Raw genomic sequence first — 18,401 nt, forward strand, 5'->3', positions numbered from 1 at the left:
TAATTCATATATGGAATAAATCTACAAAATGTTCAAAAACAAAAACAAAAACAAAAGAGAGTGCTGTCGAGTTCATTCCTTTTGATCAAGAAAATAACACGATCGCAACTACTTTCAAGAGCAATCAATAAGAGAAGTAAACTGGTGAAATTTTGAATGAAATCGGACAAAAAGTGAGAAAGTTATGAATGTATGAAAGTTTTAATCACTGTAGGTATGGGCTCTCTAATTTGGCTGAATAGGTCATGTCTCTGTGATGTAGTGACGGACAACATTCTCATTGGTTCCAAAACACAAAATGACTAAAATTTCAATTTTTCTATATATGTCTCGGGAGGCTCATTTTTCTTTAGAGGACCTATCATAATATGCTATCCACAATATATTTTGAGTAGTGCCCAAAGACAGTATCGAAAAAAGCCTAGAAATCAGTATTTTTGTAACAAAAAACTACAACTTGGAGAATTATCAGCGACTATGTCACAATATCCACTGACCAAACTTCCAATTTGAAATTCACACAGACTTAGTGATGCCATATTTAAAACACAACTTTATTTTTGGTCGGATTTATTTCGAACTTTTTTTTCTGCTTTCATACACAAGACCTTATTCCGAGGGTTGTATTGCCCTTTAAAGCTATCAACCTTAGGCAATTTTAATAGCCTTGTGCATCACTTATTGAAATGTTGCAAACATGGGAAAAGGGTGTTGTGTAATCCGCACATTATTTCTATGGGATGTCCGATAGGGTATTGAAATAGGCCTGGAATTGATTTTTCGAAAACAATTGCGATCGTGTTTGAGCTGGTTGTCCAATGTACTTAAAGGGATAGTTGAGTTCTGTTGCAGAGGGCGCTTCACAAAATAATTTTTTTGTGAGATATTGAAAAACTGAGTGTTAAATTTGAAAGAACATAATATTTAAATGACAAAATCATCTTTGTTTGATCAAAATCGGTTCAGAGACGGCTGACATATAACGATTTCAAATACTTTTGTACCACCACAAATATTAGATATTTTGACAAATTTGAAAAAATCGTTGAAAAAAAACGAAATCAAGCCTTTTACCTCGTGTTTATGTCAATGCCGATGTTGGCTTTTTTTGTTGGCATTTTCGTGTTGCTTATACGCACAACCAGCCGGCCCATGTATTGTTATTTTTAATCAAATAATTAATTAACGATCACCATGTCTTTTTTTTTTTAAGTGGAGCTGAATTGGTATGATCGTATTAGCTAAATTTCACACATTTTGGGGTCTAAAATTACCTTCATAGCAATTTTAGGTTCTAAAAGGGCACTAGAAACGTCATAGATTTAGCAATAACCATGCACTTTGAAGGCATTTGCGGTTTAAAAACAGGACTCGACTATCTCTTTAAAGGAATCTCTGAATAAACCCAAACTGATTTTGCTTTCAGGCACCAGACAGAAGGGCAACTACCTCCCTGGCTCCCTCACTTCTTTTTTTTTCCAGTTTGTCTTTGTATCTCTTTATTTTACCTTCTTTATCTCCCCCACTCCCTTTTCAGTCTAACTCGCCCCTTTTTCCACTCCCTCCTCTTCCTCCTCAGTCTCTCTCTCAATTTCTCTCTCTCTCTCTCTCTCTCTCTCTCTCTCTACTCTGTCTCTCTCCCTCTCTCTGTCTCTCTCTCTCTCTCTCTCTCTCTCTCCCTCTCTTCTCATTATATGCAGGGAACTGGTCCCGTGGGGGAGGGGGGGGGGCTGCAGGGAGCAGGGGATGCTATCGGCCAGTTTTGGAGTTGAAATGCTCACCCAAAATGTGAAGACTTTCAGCAAATCTTTTTCCCTTTAAAGACCAGTAGATAAACAATGCCCATGTTTCTCGACCCCATCCCCTTGCCGGATTTAGGTTCAGCATTATGTTTTTTTAATAAATATTTTCTTTCTTCCTCTTTTTGTTAAAGTGTCCATCAGGCTTCAAGATAGAAATGTGTTTACCTTAGGTCTAAAGTGAAGGAAACATGGTCTTGTGTGTCCGTCCATAAGATAACTTTCGATAAAATCATTTGACGAATACGATCTCATTTATTCCATGGCTTTCGCCAATTTTTTTACAAATAGACCTGTTTACTATTTCAATTCATGTATTTTTCTCTCCCTAACATTACCAGCGATATCATTCACCCAATATGAATAAAGACATCTCTGTGGATGGAATCCGCTTTGCAATCATTATTGGATGCTATGTCGGGCAAGCATCTGATAAGCTTTTCAGTCGTCAAACGAAACTTGACGACTTTTGTTCACAAAAGTATGCACAGCATTAGTAAACGGGTCTTTACTTCTCTGAAGCGGTTCTAGGACAAATGCCCCCTGGACAATCACCCAAGGAAAATATTACACCCGGAAAATTACCCCCAAGAACAACCACCCCCGAGGACAATTACCCCTGGAAAATGATCCCCATGTACAATCCCCCCCCCCCCCAGAGGACAATCCCCACCTCCGAAAAAAATTATGCTTTTATTAAAAAAACAACTTATTATCAGGGTAGACTTCCCCCTTCCCCTTTAACAAACAGGGGGTAATTATCCTAGGGAGTAATCTTCAGGGGTGGGGGAAATTGTCCTTGGGGGGGGGGGGTGAGGGGATGGTGGTTGTCCTTGGGGTAATTTTCCGGGGGGGGGGGGTATTGACCTTAGGGGTAGTTTTCCGGGATTAGATTTTCCGGGGTGATTGTCCAGGGGGTTATTGTCCTGATACGCTCTGAGGCAATACGCATTATTGAGGGAAAGGAATAGCGCCATCTCTAAACCAGGTTGCAGAAACAAAGCAGCTGACATGCTTTTCGGTTTCATTTCTATGCTTTGCAATTTATCCAATTTGTTTTTAAAATCAAAACTATTTGGTACCATCTGTTTGTTAGTGGAATTGTTATGAGTGGATGGTGACCAACAGAAGCAAATTTATATTATCGATTCTACTTATGGTAGTTAGATGTTGCAAACGAAATATATGAGCATTTTTAACAAGTTGAATTCATCTTTCGCCCTATTATACGCATTGTGCTTCATAATTATAGCGGTAAAAAGTTGCAAATTGTTATGAAAAAACAAAAAAAAAACTTATTTATTACAATGAGAAAATGATTGATAAAACCTGTCCATGTGCAACGTAAAAAGCAGTACATATCGACGCAAAATTGTATAGGCTATGTCTTATCAGTCTCCGATGTACTGAAATACATATATACTTTATTGACTCTATAAATATTATGTACAAACCCTGTTTACAATATTTGCTATTGTTATTGCAGCGATATATTTATCGGCACATAAGATCAAAGAAGTAACTCGAAAATTATTGGACTCTAATTATGATACAATTTTTTTTTTAAATCACACTGTTTGCCAATAATGATAGTCGGCTCTTGTAAAGCGCATATCAATTTAAACGTCTCTATGCGCTTCCAAATTTGGAAAATATATTACCCCGGCTTTAGATTGGCTGCCATTACGGCACTCTAGCATTTCAAGGAATTGATTCCTGCCAGGTACCCATTTACCTCACCTGGGTCGAGTGTGGCAAACGTAGATTAATGTCTTGCCAAAGACCACGACACCTCTAATCAAGTTGGAATAACTTTCCTTACTTCACGGTTCATTACTTGATTGCGACAATAAATTCTTAATAGGTAAAGTTTATAATCTTCTCAGAAATGTTCTGATCAATAAAGACTGATAATAAAATTTGATCAATAAACTTCTGAACAAATAATAATAATGATAATAAAAACGTTACTTACGTATAAAGCGCTTACCACCGAAGTCTCTAAGCGCTATACACACAAAATAGACTGATATACGATTACATCTTATACAAAACTAAAAATGCAAATAGACATACACATTACAATACATGTGGAATACACGTCAAAGTGAACAGAGTTAATTAATCATCGAACGCAATTTTGAATAAATTTGTCTTGAGACTAGTTTTGAATAGGTTAACGGTTTGACAGTTTTTTTTACAAAGGTAATCCGTTCCAAAGTTCAGCAGAAGCTTTGCGAAAGAAGCGATTACCATAAGAAAGAGTTGACACAGAAATAGATACGAGGTATCTACAATATATACTTTATCTATCAAGCATAATCACAGAGTCACAATAATTTCATGGAAAGAGGTAAAATAAAGTATTCCAACATTGTGGGCAACAGTGTCAAAGCACATTTTAGAATTACACACTTGTATGAACTAATAAATTGGATAAGAGATAATTCAAACAAGACTCCATTAGAAAAATAGAAAGAATTAATAACAAACAGATGTCCTGTTCGTCCATTGATTAAATTGACCCCGCTAACACCAAAAACACTGACCCCCCCCCCCAAAAAAAAAAAATCGATGTGTAGAATTTGTGAGTGAAAGAAAAATTGTCACTTTCTCAAGGTTACGGCGTATCAAATTCGTCATCAAAATATAATATCAGATATGAAAATTACAAATAGATCACATCACTGCCCACAGTGATCGCCGCCTGTATGTCGCCTACTAATTTTTCAGAATTATATAGGATCTGTCCCTCTCCCGACGCCCCCTGCATGCGGCGGCGCCATTGTCTGGAGCGGAGAGAGAATCGAACAATGTCATCATAAAACTATCGTTCAACTGAAGAAGATAATTAGAAAAGAATCATTGAAATCGAATTAATAAATCCCGAGATTATCCGTGAACTCTTAAATAATGAAGTGTAAATCTAAATACCATTTCATTATACAGTGCGTCCCAGAAAAAACGAAACCGAGAAGTATCGATGTTCTATCATAACTTAATCAAAACTATAATTAATGAATGATACATATTTGGAAAGCTTAGAGTCTCCTCTTTCAGTTGATGCTACTCATATAATGCATATTTTACGCATGAGTGATTAAAAGCAATTTGAAGGAAGGAAACCAAAAAGACATTTGGCGGGCCTTATCTGAATTTCGAAGAAAAATTCACATTTCTAGAAAGTTGAGTTTCTGCCCTTTCATAATTTTTATGACACCTCAATCAGGAAAAATGAGCCAGGAATGACAAAGTTCTGTTTGTTTAAAGTATTGCTTGCATTTCCATAAACGAATTCGTTTTCACTGGCTGCCTGTCGTATTAATAAACGAAATTAACAAAAGACTTAACTCCGTTTCGTTGACAATCATCCTTGCATGAAGACTCTTGTCGACGGCTGATTGTCAACGAAACGGAGTTAAGTCTTTTGTCAAATCTGCTTTTTGCTACGGCAGGCACCCAGTGAAAACGAATTCGTTTGTTAAAATTATGAAAATGTAAGGGCTACTTTAAACAAACAAAACTTTGTTATTCCTGGCTCATTTTTCTTGATTGAGGTGTCATATGAAAGAGCAGAAAATGAACTTTCTGGAAATATGAATTTTTCTTTGAAATTCAGATACCACCCGCCAAATTTCTTTTCGGTTTCCTTCCTTCAAATTGCTTTTAATCACTCATGCGTAAAATATGCATCACGTGAGTAGCATCAACTGAAAGAGGAGACTCTAAGCTTTCCAAATTATGTATCATTCATCAATTATGCAGCATGGTTGTGATTAAGTTATGATAAAACATCGATACTTCTCGGTTTCGTTTTTTCTGGGACGCACTGTATAAAAATGATCCTGTTAATAAAAGTGGCAAAGCAGATTGCATTTGTACATGTTGATAACTTCATATAATTTCATATCAATTTTGATAAACCTACGTATGATAAATCGTTATCTATATACCCAGTTTCGCGTAGTACTTTCGAAACTGCTTTGATATGCATTTTAACTATTGATTTGTGTTTATCTGTGTAGGGGTCAAAGGTCCGATTAGATTCGCCCTTTTGACGATGGAAGCTGCCCTCAGGGTGGGCTACCGTACAGTCTAGTCTGGCGTCGTCGATGGGGACGTCCAGGAACTCGAGAATGTTCGTGATCTGTCGGCGGAGATCAGATTTCAGGCGCTCGTAGAAGACCGCCATGACGTTGTCCCGAGTGACCCACGTTGTGATGCGATCTTTCCACGCTATGGACGCGCTCTCGACGAAGGTGTCCCATTCTGTTGGATGCAGGGGAGAGAGAGAGAGAGAGGAGAGAGGAGAGAGAGAGAGAGAGAGAGAGAGAGAGAGAGAGAGAGAGAGAGAGAGGGGGAGATATATATATATATATATAGAGAGAGAGGGGGAGAGATAGATAGAGAGAGAGAGAGAGCGAGAGGGGGAGGGAGAGAGATAGATAGAGAGAGAGAGAGAGAGAGAGAGAGAGAGAGCGAGAGGGGGAGGGAGAGAGATAGATAGAGAGAGAGAGAGAGAGAGAGAGAGAGAGAGAGAGGGGGGGGGGGAATGTGAAGAAAGAGGAGGAGAGAAGGGGAAGTGAGTCAGTGTGGAAGAGGGATGAGATACGACATTTTAATAGAAAAAACACACAATATAATAGAGAGATAAGAGCAAGATGAAGTGAAGAGATAAGAGAGAAAGAGAGATCGATTAGAAGGATTGGAGAGAAAAAGGAGAGAGAGAGATAGAGTTGGTGGGGTGGAAGGGTGAGAATAAAGAAAGAGAGATAGTGTGGTTGCAGTAAATGTTATACAATACAAGAAAATAATGTACATTGAGTACTCACGGTACGTGTTCAAAATTGTTCAACAATTATTGTCGATGAATAAATGAAAAGAACAGGATGAAGAATCAAAGAAGAAAGAGAAGGTGACAGAAGGAGGAAAAGAATATGATATACTCGATCACCAGCACAACTGCCAAGTAATATGGTCCGACCACTCCATCCCCCTCTGTAGTACTTTACTATCTGGACCAACTTCAAAAACTTCAAAATAGGGCAGGTAGGATAAACCCTCATAATCGTCCTTCAACATATCAGATTCACGACCTCTTAAAATGGGAAACCCTAAAAACCAGACTTAAAAAGCACATGTAAATAAGGCTGTATAAGATTTTCAACAATTTAACTCCAGATTATATGCAGAATAATCTCTTTTACAAAGAAACCAATTATGCTCTAAGAAATGTCGGTAACTTAGTCTTGCCCAAACCTAAAACTAATTATTGTAAACGAACATTCTTTTATCGCGGATCTAAATTATATAATGAATTACCGATTAACTTACGTAGACCGAACACACTCAATCTATTTCGGCATGGCCTAAATGAATGGATACTAGATTTTGATGTATAAACTTTTGGTGTAAACGGGGAGGGGGAGGGATGGTAACAGTCGTATTCATAATGTGTTATAGAGGGTTTGGGAGGGGGTTGTAGATAGTACGTTTGTAATGTTATATTTTTTCGTAATATTTTGTGTTTTATTTCTAGGTTTGATTATTTCTGGACCTCTAGGAAGAACAGAGCCATTTTGATAATGGCTCTGAATAGAGCTTTCCAGCCGTTCTAAATTCTTGATTTGTATTATATTTGTAAATTGTATTCTTGTATGTATTTGAATTTTTATACGGAAAATAAAACCAACCAACCAACCAACCAACCATTACAATGCTCTAATATGACACAGCTGCATGGACTCTCTCTACATGCGAACCCTGATTGGTTGAAAGCGTATACGTGACCAGGCATTAATTTTGCCTAACGCGTATTTTGGATAATGACCGGTCATTATCCAATGGTAATGACCGGTCATTATCAAAATCATATTGAAACATCATTTTATTAAAAAAAAAAAAAAAAATCTTACAAAACAAATAATACACATCATTTGTTTCGGGCATTAGTAAAATTACCCACACGTGGTACCTTCAAAATAGTCCAAACGCCCTCGGCAGTGTTAGACCATAGACGTAATACTCGCGTGGCTAATACCCTTACTGATGTGTATTATTTGTATAGTACAATACTCACCCTGAGAATTGAAGTACTGCCGTGAAGCCCATCCCGTATGCCCTTTGGCGACCAAGTTAGCATAAGAAAGTAAAGTGTCGTAGGGGTTCCGTACAATAACTACTGCTCCCTCAAATATCCTCGTGGTTTCCGACGATCCCATGTCATGGGTCTTTATGATGACCGTCTTCCCACTTCTGTGATTCACAAGTTCCCCTTTGAAACCTTATCAGAATACACAGAAGGTTAGGGGGTAGGGGGAAATATGTTAAAAATAAAGAAAACATAGCACAATATTATTGTTATGATCAGTAGTTGTAGTAGTAGTAGTAGTAGTAGTAGTAGTAGTAGTAGTAGTAGTAACAGTAGTAGTAGTAGTAGTAGTAGTAGTAGTAGTAGTAGTAACAGTAGTAGTAGTAGTAGTAGTAGTAGTAGTAGTAGTAATAGTAGTAGTAGTAGTAGTAGTAACAGTAGTAGTAGTAGTAGTAGTAGTTGTAGTAGTAGTAGTAGTAGTAGTAGTTGTTGTTGTTGTTGTTGTAGTAGTAGTAGTAGTAGTAGTAGTAGTAATTATAGTAATAATTTGTTATTATTATTATCATTATAATTATCACTATCATTATCGTTATCATTAAGACCCTTCAAATTCATTAATGCATGACAACATCAATTCATAACATATTTTGGTGTCCTATTGCAGCGGATGAATCCGGTACCGAATCCAATTCCCTTTCTTATAGAAACACGCTGAATAATCAGGGAGTTTGAATTTATATCATAGCACAAAAGCCCTTTTCCCATCCACCTAACCCCTGTATAAAAATAATGTATGTACTCCTTCATCTTAAAGAACATGAAAATATCTGCATACAGAAAATGCTTTGTCCCTCTAAACCGTGATTAACTGATGGTTATTCACAAATATGGGAGTATATTTCTTTTCTTCCTTCCTTTTTGCGCGCTCGACTTGTTGCTATAAAGTGAAGTTTAGCGACAATGAGCAATATTATTTTGAGCGAATGTTTGCGAAAGTGTTTTCAAAAGTCAGTCGGCGACTATTAGCGAGTGTAAGCAAAATATTATGTCAGTGACAGTTATTGCGAAAAATAGCAACTATTTGCCAATCCTTTGCCACTATTTGTGAATGTTTGGGACCTTTTGCTAACTCCTGGTATTCAATGGGCTGATTTTATATAGAAACCATATGGAAATGTGGTCGCTAGCATTGGCGAATCAAAACAGAACTTCAGAGACACCGTCTTACAACCGTTTGCAAAGGCTTACGACTGTCAGTTTGAAAATGCTTGCAACTGTTTGCGGAAACATAAATAAGCAAAGATGCGACGAGAAAAACTGTTCGCGAACTTTCTTGCAACCTTTTATGAACCTTTTGCAACCTTTTACGAACCCTGGCGAAACCCCAAATTCGCTACGTTCGCAAGCATTCGCCGCTCAGTCAGATACCACCCCCTTTAGAAGTGGATACCTTTGATCTCCTGGCCGCCCCCGGCTTCCATCAAAATGGACCCCCCCCCCCCCCCCCCCCCCACTGTTTAGCTTTTTAGAATTGCATATTATTATGGCATAAAACTAACCTCCATCGTGAAGCCTTTGGTCTCGGTAGACACTGCCAGTGTAGAATCCAGACGCTCTCTCAATTAGGTATCGTAACCAGGTATTCCCAGACCCAGGCACACCAGTGAGGGCAATCAGTGGATGGGTATGGGCTTTTGAAAAACGGGCGTCCTTACACACATCGAATGAAACATCTGGGACTGAAGTAGAAATAATGATAACGATATTAATAATAATGAGAATTATAATAGTAATGATAGTATGAATACTAATAATAATGTTCTCTTTTTTTTGGGGGGGGGGGAATAGTAATAATAATAATAAAGAAGAAGAAGAAGAAGTAGAAGAAGAAAAAGATGACAAAGAAGAAGAAAAAGAAGGAGAAGGAGAAGACCCGCCCCCCCCCCCCCACTCAGGTTTCGAAATGACCGCATGCGTGTTGCCAAAATGTCCGGTAAAGGGGTACTTTTCGTGCGACAAAGTCCGGCCCGAGAATTGTAAAAAAGGGGTGTATTTGACTTTTCACCCGGAGATTTCTTTAAAAAGGGGGTGTTTTTTCTTTTTTTCTCTCATCTCTTTGGACTCCTGAGAAATTATTCCGAATTTAGGGGGGTACATTGAGCATTTTTCCTGATTTAGGGGGGTCTCCAAGGCAGGAAAAGCCCGCGAAAAGCCCGCGAAAGGGGGGTTCGGAAATGTTGGCAGTCCTCAGATAGGGGGTGCTTTCAAAAAGAGGGAACGAGCATATGCGTACCCTAAATAACACTGAGTGGGGGGGGGCCGGGGGAGAAGAAGAAGAAGAAGAAGAAGAAGAAGAAGAAGAAGAAGAAGAAGAAGAAGAAGAAGAAGAAGAAGAAGAAGAAGAAGAAGAAGAAAAGAAAAAGAAGAAGAAGAAGAAGAAGAAGAAGAAGAAGAAGAAGAAGAAGGAGAAGAAGAAGAAGAAGAAGAAGGAGAAGAAGGAAAGAAGAAGAAGAAGAAGAAGAAGAAGAAGAAGAAGAAGAAGAAGAAGAAGAAGAAAGAAGAAGAAGAAGAAGAAGAAGAAGAAGAAGAAGAAGAAGGAAAAGAAGGAAAAGAAGAAGAAGAAAAGAAGAAGAAGAAGAAGAAGAAGAAGAAGGAGAAGAAGGAAAAGAAGAAGAAGAAGAAGAAGAAGAAGAAGAAGAAGAAGAAGAAGAAGAAGAAGAAGAAGAAGAAGAAGAAGAAAATGATAAAGACGAAGAAGAAGAAGAAGGAAAAGAAGAAGAAGAAGAAAAACAAAAACCCTTGATTTAGTTCCTGCAAATGTCGCACGTAGTCGATAGATTCAATGAATTAACCCTACCAGGTACCCATTTATTACACCCGAGTCGAGTGTAGCTAATATAGATTACTGTCTTGCCAAAGAAACCTACTGTTGAGGCAAGGACTCGAACCCCGTACCTTGTGGTTCACAGTTCGGGAATATCCACGTCTCCATTCCAAGCAGGTCTTCATAACGATATAGAAAATGAGATGAGTAAAGGGGTTAAAATAGGAGTATCGAGGCCGAGGATAACCTTTTAGAATAACAAAGAAAGGACTTGGACAAGGTCTTTAAACAAACTAAATAGAGGAAGGTAGAAAAATGAGTAAAACGAGGTTACATGACACGCAAGCGTAAAAGAGAGTGTACAAGGTTCGAACCCCGACACGGACCGGAGTAATGATAACTGGAAGCGCTTTGGTCGGCTAAACAGTCAATCGCTTTAAACAAGAAAGTTAAGAAATTCAATATCGTTATCAATAAAAAAAAAAAAAAGTGGCGATGTGATGGAATTGGTTCACTATATAAACGCGTGAAAGCATTTCGTTATAATTATTATGGGCGTATAAGGTTGGATTTCATAATTATTACGTGATTCCATGTCTCTCCATTATGAGATCCATTATCTTTTATCGTCTTCATCATTGTTTTCATCCTCATCATCGTCACCACCATCACCACCTCCACCGCCATCATCATTATCATCATCATCTTCATCATCACCACCACCACATCCACCATCACCATCATTATAACCATTATCATCTTAATCACCATCATCTTCATCAACATCATCATATTCATATTCTTCTATTCCTTATCCTCCTCTTTTATATTCTTCGACTTCTTTTTCTTCCATCCTCATCCTTCTTCTTCCCTTTTTCTTCTCCTTCTTAATATCATCCCTCACTTCTCACTCTCTGTTTTGTTATCCCCATTTTGAATTACAAGTATATATTCAAAGGAAGTGGGTGTAGCGTCTTGAATAAGGACATGTTTTATTCCCGTTTGAAAGACCCCCTGCGGAATACAAGTGTAGTTATACGCTTCGTTTAAAGCGAGGGTAACGTCATCTTGACATCTCAGATGGGGTCACTGGATGCGGCCCACGCTGTCAGACAATCACCATGGGAACGGGAGGTTCAAGCTTGTTGCGCTGTTGTTCCTTGTTATATTATATGCATAATAGTTTAGTCAGCAGAATTGGATAGCAAAATAGGTTTATTTATCTCTCGAGTTTGATTCCTTACGCAGGTGTAAGACAGACAGACGGAAGGTAGTATGAAGGATGCTGATGGTGCAAAAGACAGTAAAGCTATAAGCGGTGTAAAATTAAAGGCCTTTTGTGAAAGGTAAGGCTTTAAGGAGACTCTGGGACGCAAAAAAATCTAGCCAGCAATAAAACCAAGATCATCAGACACCAAGTATAAGACCTTTGAAATTGTTATAAGGCATTGGTGCTCTAAACCTGGGAACCGGGTTCGATTCCCGGCGGAGACATTATTTTTCAATCTTTGCAAAAATTTAAAAAGAAGGACAGCTATATAAATTACGGGGAACTTTAATAGATATACGCACCATTATTCTCTTATTTAAATTATCTTACAATGATATATAACGATATCATGCTATGTCTATATCCCGTTTCAGTAGTAGGCCTATTCACATAATTCCAGCGTCGGTAAAATTCGGGACCAAAGCCTCATGTATACCAGACAACGTTTTGGAATTTGATTAGATTGATTAGGTTACTTAGAGGGAGGAGGAGTATGTCTCACCTCGATCCCTGGAGGGAGGGTGCACTCGCTAGGCTAGCAGGTGAGTTAACCTACAATGTCAATCACCTCAGTTACACCGCTATACACCGACTCACCAAAACAGTGCGTCCCAGAAAAAAACGAAATCGAGAACTATCGATGTTTGATCAACTTAATCGCAACTATAATTAATAAATGACACATTTTATTTGTAAAGCTTAGATCCTCCTCTTTTATTAATTCCATTAACTCATTATGTTGCATATTTCACGCATGAGTGATTAAAAACAATTTGAAGAAAGGATACCAAAAAGTCATTTGGCGAACGGTATCTGAATTTCAAAGAGAAAAATCCTATTTCTAGAAAGTTCATTTTTTGCCCTTTTCATATGATTATGACACCTTAATCAGGAAAAATGAGCCAGGAATAAAAAAATAAAAAAAGTTCTGTTTATTTAAAGTAATGCTTGAATTTCCATAATTTTATCAAACGAAATCGTTTTTAATGGCTGCCTGCCCTAACAACAAACAAAGAAAGACTTCATCCATGTCTGATCGTCAACGAAACTCTGTTTGTTGCTACGGCAGGCAGCCAATGAAACGAAATTCGTTTAATAAAATTATGGAAATGCAAGCATTACTTTAAACAAACAGAACTTTTTTATTCCTGGCTTTCTCTTTCTTGCCGATGCTTGCCTACTATAAGGGTGTTACTTTTAGTGTGTAATTTTAGGGTGTTGTTTATTAATACATTTTAAGGGTGTATTTAGGGAGTTTCTTTTTTAAATTTGTTTAAATGAATATGCACGTGTCTCTTTGTTTAATTATGCATTTGCGTATAGTGATTTTAACCCCTCGGTGGAACAGCGCCACCATGTTAGTGGATGCTGAGTAGGACCACCCAGCAGTCTATCTCTTATAATTGTATAGTATGTGTACATATTGTGTAATGTTTCTATACTGGTACTTCTTTTTATACGGAAATAAATTCAAATCAAATCAAATCAAATCTTAAACGTGCATTCTAATGGAATTGAAGGTCAACATTAAGAGGGTGCATGCCTCTAGCTCCCCCTACCCCCACCTGGATCCGACATCGTCAAGGGCATAGTAATCAATTTCAATTTCAATTTCTATTTATTTATTTTTCCAACGAAACATTACAAATCAATCATATACAAACATTTACAACAATATAGAAATACAGATTTGAAACAGAGGGGTCCACTAAAAAGCAATGCTCGTACAAGTATGAACACCTGAAATGATCTTAGGAATGATTAATTAAATTAACAAGTTCTTAACTAAAAAAGGAACAACAAAATAGGGGAAAGGGGGGGGGGGGGTACCAACAGAGACGAGAACGGGACAAGACAGTAATTTACGTGACAAAGATAGAAGAACATGGTCATAATACAAAGAGTACACAATGCCAAAAAAGAAGTGAGAGATCGGGGGTACAGAAAATAAAACAAAATGATGAGTTGCATGTTGGGTTGAGAAAAAGATGAGGAAAGAGAAATGCACATTAGACAGGAGATAAGCATGAGAAGGCACAATATAATATATCAAATTACAACCAACTCGATTCGCCTCAATACACAACTTATTGAATGTTGGCATGATGTTTAAAAAGGTCATTATTTGTCAAGGGCGAATATGTATTTTTTCTCCAAAGGGGTAGTTTCTAATATGTGGGGAGGGAGAGAAGCGAGCGAGCAAACGTTTTAACACTTTACCAAAGTGAACGAGTTATTTCGTCATAACAAATTCACTTGATGAGATAAAAAAAAATTAACACACTGAAATACAATTTTATTTAGTAACCCAAAACAGAAGTGACGGCTGCCCAAATAGTGGGGGCTACAGCCCATACCTACACCCACCCCTCCCCCGCCTTCAACGCCTATATACTGCTATTCGCCCTACGTTAAAAAGACCGTGTATTACTGGTAGTGGTATGGATAATTTTTAAGTTGTCTTGCCTCTCTTTTTACTGACTGAAAGGATTATTACAAAAACGATGTCACATCAAAAAGATTGCTCTATAGCGCTCACATAATTGTTTTTGTTCACATATCAACATACTGGTACATGTACATGCTTGTAATGTTACAGAATGCTGAACTTTAAAAAAAAAATAATGGTGAACATTAACTCATTTAATAAAAGTTGAAACTGAGGACTGTAACTAAATTTCACTTATTATCATATTGTCATCTTTAATTCATTTTAATCATCGACAAAATTTCATATAAACTGTATTTGAGAATGGCAATTACTATTACATTTCGTTTTATGTTAGTGCAGAATAATAGAAAAACGAAACAAACAACAAAAAAGCAAAGAAAAAAGGATTTCATCCTGAGCCTTTTCAACCATAAACACTGTCAAAAACAAAACATATGTTCTTAATTATGCCTTTTCATGCTTATCTCCTTTTTTATGCGGATTTCTCTTTCCTGCTCTTTTTCTCAACCCCACATAAGTATATGCAGCTCATCATTTTGTATTATTTTCTGTACCCCCGATCTCTCCCCTTTTCTTGGCATTGTCTACTCTTTGTATTATGACCAGGCGCGGATCCAGGGGGGGGCCGAGCGGGCCTTGGCCCCCCCCCCCCCCCCGCAAAAAAAAAAAAAAAAAGAGAGAGAAGAAAGGAAAAGAAGGGAAAGAGAAAGAAGAGAGAAAGGGAAAGAAAGAAGAGGAAGAAGAAAAGAAAAGGGGGAAGAAGGAGATTGGGGAAGGCGAAAGGGCCTTGCCTCCCAGGCTGTTGACCCCCCCCCCCCCCATCAAAAAAAATAAGAGAGAAGGAAGGAAAGGGAAAGAAAAAAGGAAAAGAGGAGATACTGGCGTACTGAAAGGGGGGGGGGGGCTTGGGGGAAATCAAATTCAAACGTGGTTTATTTCTAATTCCACAACGGTGGATTACAAATAATGCTGAAATGACATAATTTCCGAGATTTTTCCTCACTTTTTAGTTGATTCCTACTTGTCAGGGCCCGAGGTACGGCGGGGATCGGGAGCCCCGAGCCCCCCCCCTACTTTTTTGAAAAAGTATATTAAAGAGAAATAAAATAGAATGAGAGCAAGAAAGAAAGAATAGTTAACTGCCAGTGTTGAAAAATAATGAGGCATCAAAATATGCTCATCTGACCGTGATTAATGCCTAAAACCCCTAAGCTTCCAGGGGCTCTGCCCCCTGGATTTCACCTAGGGCCCTACGGCGGGCCCTTAGATGCTCATCTGACGGTAATTTAATGCCTAAAACCCCTGATATTTTGGGGCTCCGCCCCCTGGACCCCACGCCAAATAGTGACGTGCCAGTCTCACAAAATAATAAGGTATACAAAAAATGCTCATCTGACCTTAATTAAACGCCTAAAACCCCTGAGCTTCCGGGGCCGGCTCCGCCGCCTCGACCCCCCCCCCCCCCCCCCCCCCCCCCCCCCAGGGGCCCTAAGACGGCCCCTGATTCAGACAAGGATTAAGAGTATAGAGAATGATACAACGCATCGTCTTCTTTCTCTAATAATATAATGAAACGTCAAAGCTTCGCGCAGGAGGGGAGGGGGGGGGGACTGAATTCAGACAAGGATTAAGAATCGAGAACGGTACAACGAATCGTCTTCTTTCTCTCATAATCTTATGAAACGTCAAAGCTTCCGCGCTTCGCGCGTGAGGGGGGGAACCTGAATTCAGACGAGGATTCAGAGGCGAGAACGGTAATACGAATCTTTAATGATTTAATGAAAGGTAAAAGCTTCCGCGCTTCGCGCGGGATGGAGGGGGAACTAAATTCCGATGAGGATTATTTTCGAGAACGGTACAACGAATCGTCTATTTTCTCTAATCGCGCGGGAGGAGGGGGTTGGGGGAGAATCTAAATTCAGACGAGGATTATTTTCGAAAACGGTACAACGAATCGTCTTCTTTCTCTAATGATTTAAGGAAATTTAAAAGCTTCCGCGCTTCGCACGGGAGGGGGGAACCTAAATTCAGACGAGGATTAAGAGTCGAGAACTCGACAACAAATCGTCTCCTTTCTCTAATAATTTAATTAATCGTAAAAGCTTCCGCGCTTCGCACGGGAGGGGGGAACCTAAATTCAGACGAGGATAAAGAGTCGAGAACTCGACAACGAATCGTCTTTTTTCTCTAATAATTTAATGAAACGTCAAAGCTTCCGCGTTTCGCGGAGGAGGGAGGGGGAAAATCGCCCCTCCCTGCACCGACCCCCCCCCCCGCATTACGTCACTGTTGGTCACCATTACGTACCAATATTTGGCTCGCAAAATTTCAAATTTGGGCCCCCCCCCCTAAGAAATCCTGGATCCGCGCCTGATTATGACCAAAGAGATACCAGCAACTCTTTGTTATAACCGTGTTCTTTCGATCTGGTCATGATAAGTTCTTCCTTGTCCCGTTCTCGTCTCTGTTGGCACCCCCCCCCCCGTTTCCCCATTTTATTGTACCTCCTTTTGTAGTTACGGACTTGCTAATTTAATTACTCTTTATTCCTAAGAATCGTTTGAGGTGTTCACACTTGTACAAGCATTGCTTTTTATAGTGGACCCCTCTGTTACCAATATGTATTCCTACATTATTTTCTTGGAAATGTTTATAATTGATTTGTAATGTTTTGTTGGAAACATAAATCAATTAAAATCGAATTGAAATTGAATTGATCAGGTAAAATATACATAAAAGCCCGCCGTATTCCACTAAAATGTAAACATAACGATGGGCTTCAGATTTTGTTTAGACGCGAGTTTAACTATAAAGGAAGTTTGACTGAGTCTGAGTCTGAGTTTTCATTTAAACGTGATCTCAGATCCAGGGCCGGGTTTTAACTCACTTAGCAGAATACGGACCCAAATGGTTGTTTCCAATGAAGTATAACAGTTAAGTGTTTACCTTTCTCGTTAGTGCTCTCTGTTAAGTTGTCCCTTCGACGATCTATTGTCGTGTTGGCATCCTTTTGAATTAAGAGAGCCGAGATGTTTGCCGCGTTGACGAATGGCTGTTTGTTATGCCCGGCAGACACCAAGCCCAGGTTGTTGCCCGGCTCTCTGACTCCACGTTCGTCGCCGTTCCAAAGTCGACCCCGTTGCAGAAACACTTCTGTCGGAATCGGACTATAGTTATATATAAGCAACACGAGTCCTGCAACTGATGCTATCCAAAAGACTCTTTGCTTCCAACGTCGGATGAACACCTTCATCCTAAGGTAGATATTTGACGGAGGAAATATTAAGACATGATAGGGAGCGATCTATAAATAAAGGATTGAGAAGAATAGTTATAAACCCGTATGATGACCATGGTAAACCTCGCGCGCTCTGTTGCTATTCCTCTCTCTCTCTCTCTCTCTCTCTCTCTCTCTCTCTCTCTCTCTCTCTCTTTCGCTCTCTCCCTCTCTCTCTCTTTCGCTCTCTTTCTCTCTCTCTCTCTCTCTCTCTCTCTCTATAGAGTACCGAAGCTGTGACGTCATGAAAATCAATTTTTAGAATTTCTAAAAAAAATTCTTCATTTTCCGAAAGAGCATACAAAATAATGTTCAAATGTCGAAAATCAATTGAATATGTTAAGTATTGGCTGAGATACGACCATCTGAATAAATATATTTCCAATTAGGAACTCGGTGTTATAATGGTTAGGAGCCAGAGCAAATAACACTTGAGTTCCTGTATATTTATTCAGATGGTCATATCTCAGCCAATACTTAACATATTGATTTTCGACAATTGGACTTTATTTTTGATGCTCTTTCGGAATATGAAGAAAAAAATTGCGAAATTTAAAAAAATAGATTTGTTGATGACGTCACACTTCACCACTCTATTACTCTCGTCTCTTTCAGAAGAATGGTCATAAACCTGTGTGATGACCATGGTAAAACTTCTTGCCCTCTGTTGCTGCCCCCCCCCCTCTCT

General features: G+C 38.8%; 1 protein-coding gene across 1 annotated transcript; it reads right to left on the minus strand.

Annotated features, from left to right (window-relative positions):
- Window positions 1–5,604: 5,604 nt before the first annotated feature.
- Window positions 5,605–17,811, minus strand: LOC585018 (WSC domain-containing protein 1). Its single transcript, XM_030975003.1, has 4 exons — window positions 17,383–17,811; window positions 9,450–9,629; window positions 7,879–8,082; window positions 5,605–6,068 (listed from the first exon to the last, which is right to left on the minus strand). Exons 1-4 carry the CDS (start codon window positions 17,687–17,689, stop codon window positions 5,704–5,706), a joined length of 1,056 nt encoding a protein of 351 aa, XP_030830863.1. The 5' UTR covers window positions 17,690–17,811; the 3' UTR covers window positions 5,605–5,703.
- Between the last annotated feature and the right edge of the window lie 590 nt (window positions 17,812–18,401).

This window comes from Strongylocentrotus purpuratus, unplaced genomic scaffold (assembly GCF_000002235.5).
Source record: "Strongylocentrotus purpuratus isolate Spur 01 unplaced genomic scaffold, Spur_5.0 spur5_scaffold_7, whole genome shotgun sequence".
Lineage (NCBI taxonomy): Eukaryota > Metazoa > Echinodermata > Echinoidea > Camarodonta > Strongylocentrotidae > Strongylocentrotus > Strongylocentrotus purpuratus.

Coding starts and splice junctions, on each gene's coding strand:
- LOC585018 (XM_030975003.1), bottom strand. CDS start 17,689: ATGAAGGTGTTCATCCGACGTTGGAAGCAAAGAGTCTTTTGGATAGCA. Junction 9,630..17,382: donor AGAGAGCACTAACGAGAAAG/GTAAACACTTAA, acceptor TTTCTACTTCAG/TCCCAGATGTTTCATTCGAT. Junction 8,083..9,449: donor CCAAAGGCTTCACGATGGAG/GTTAGTTTTATG, acceptor TATTCTGATAAG/GTTTCAAAGGGGAACTTGTG.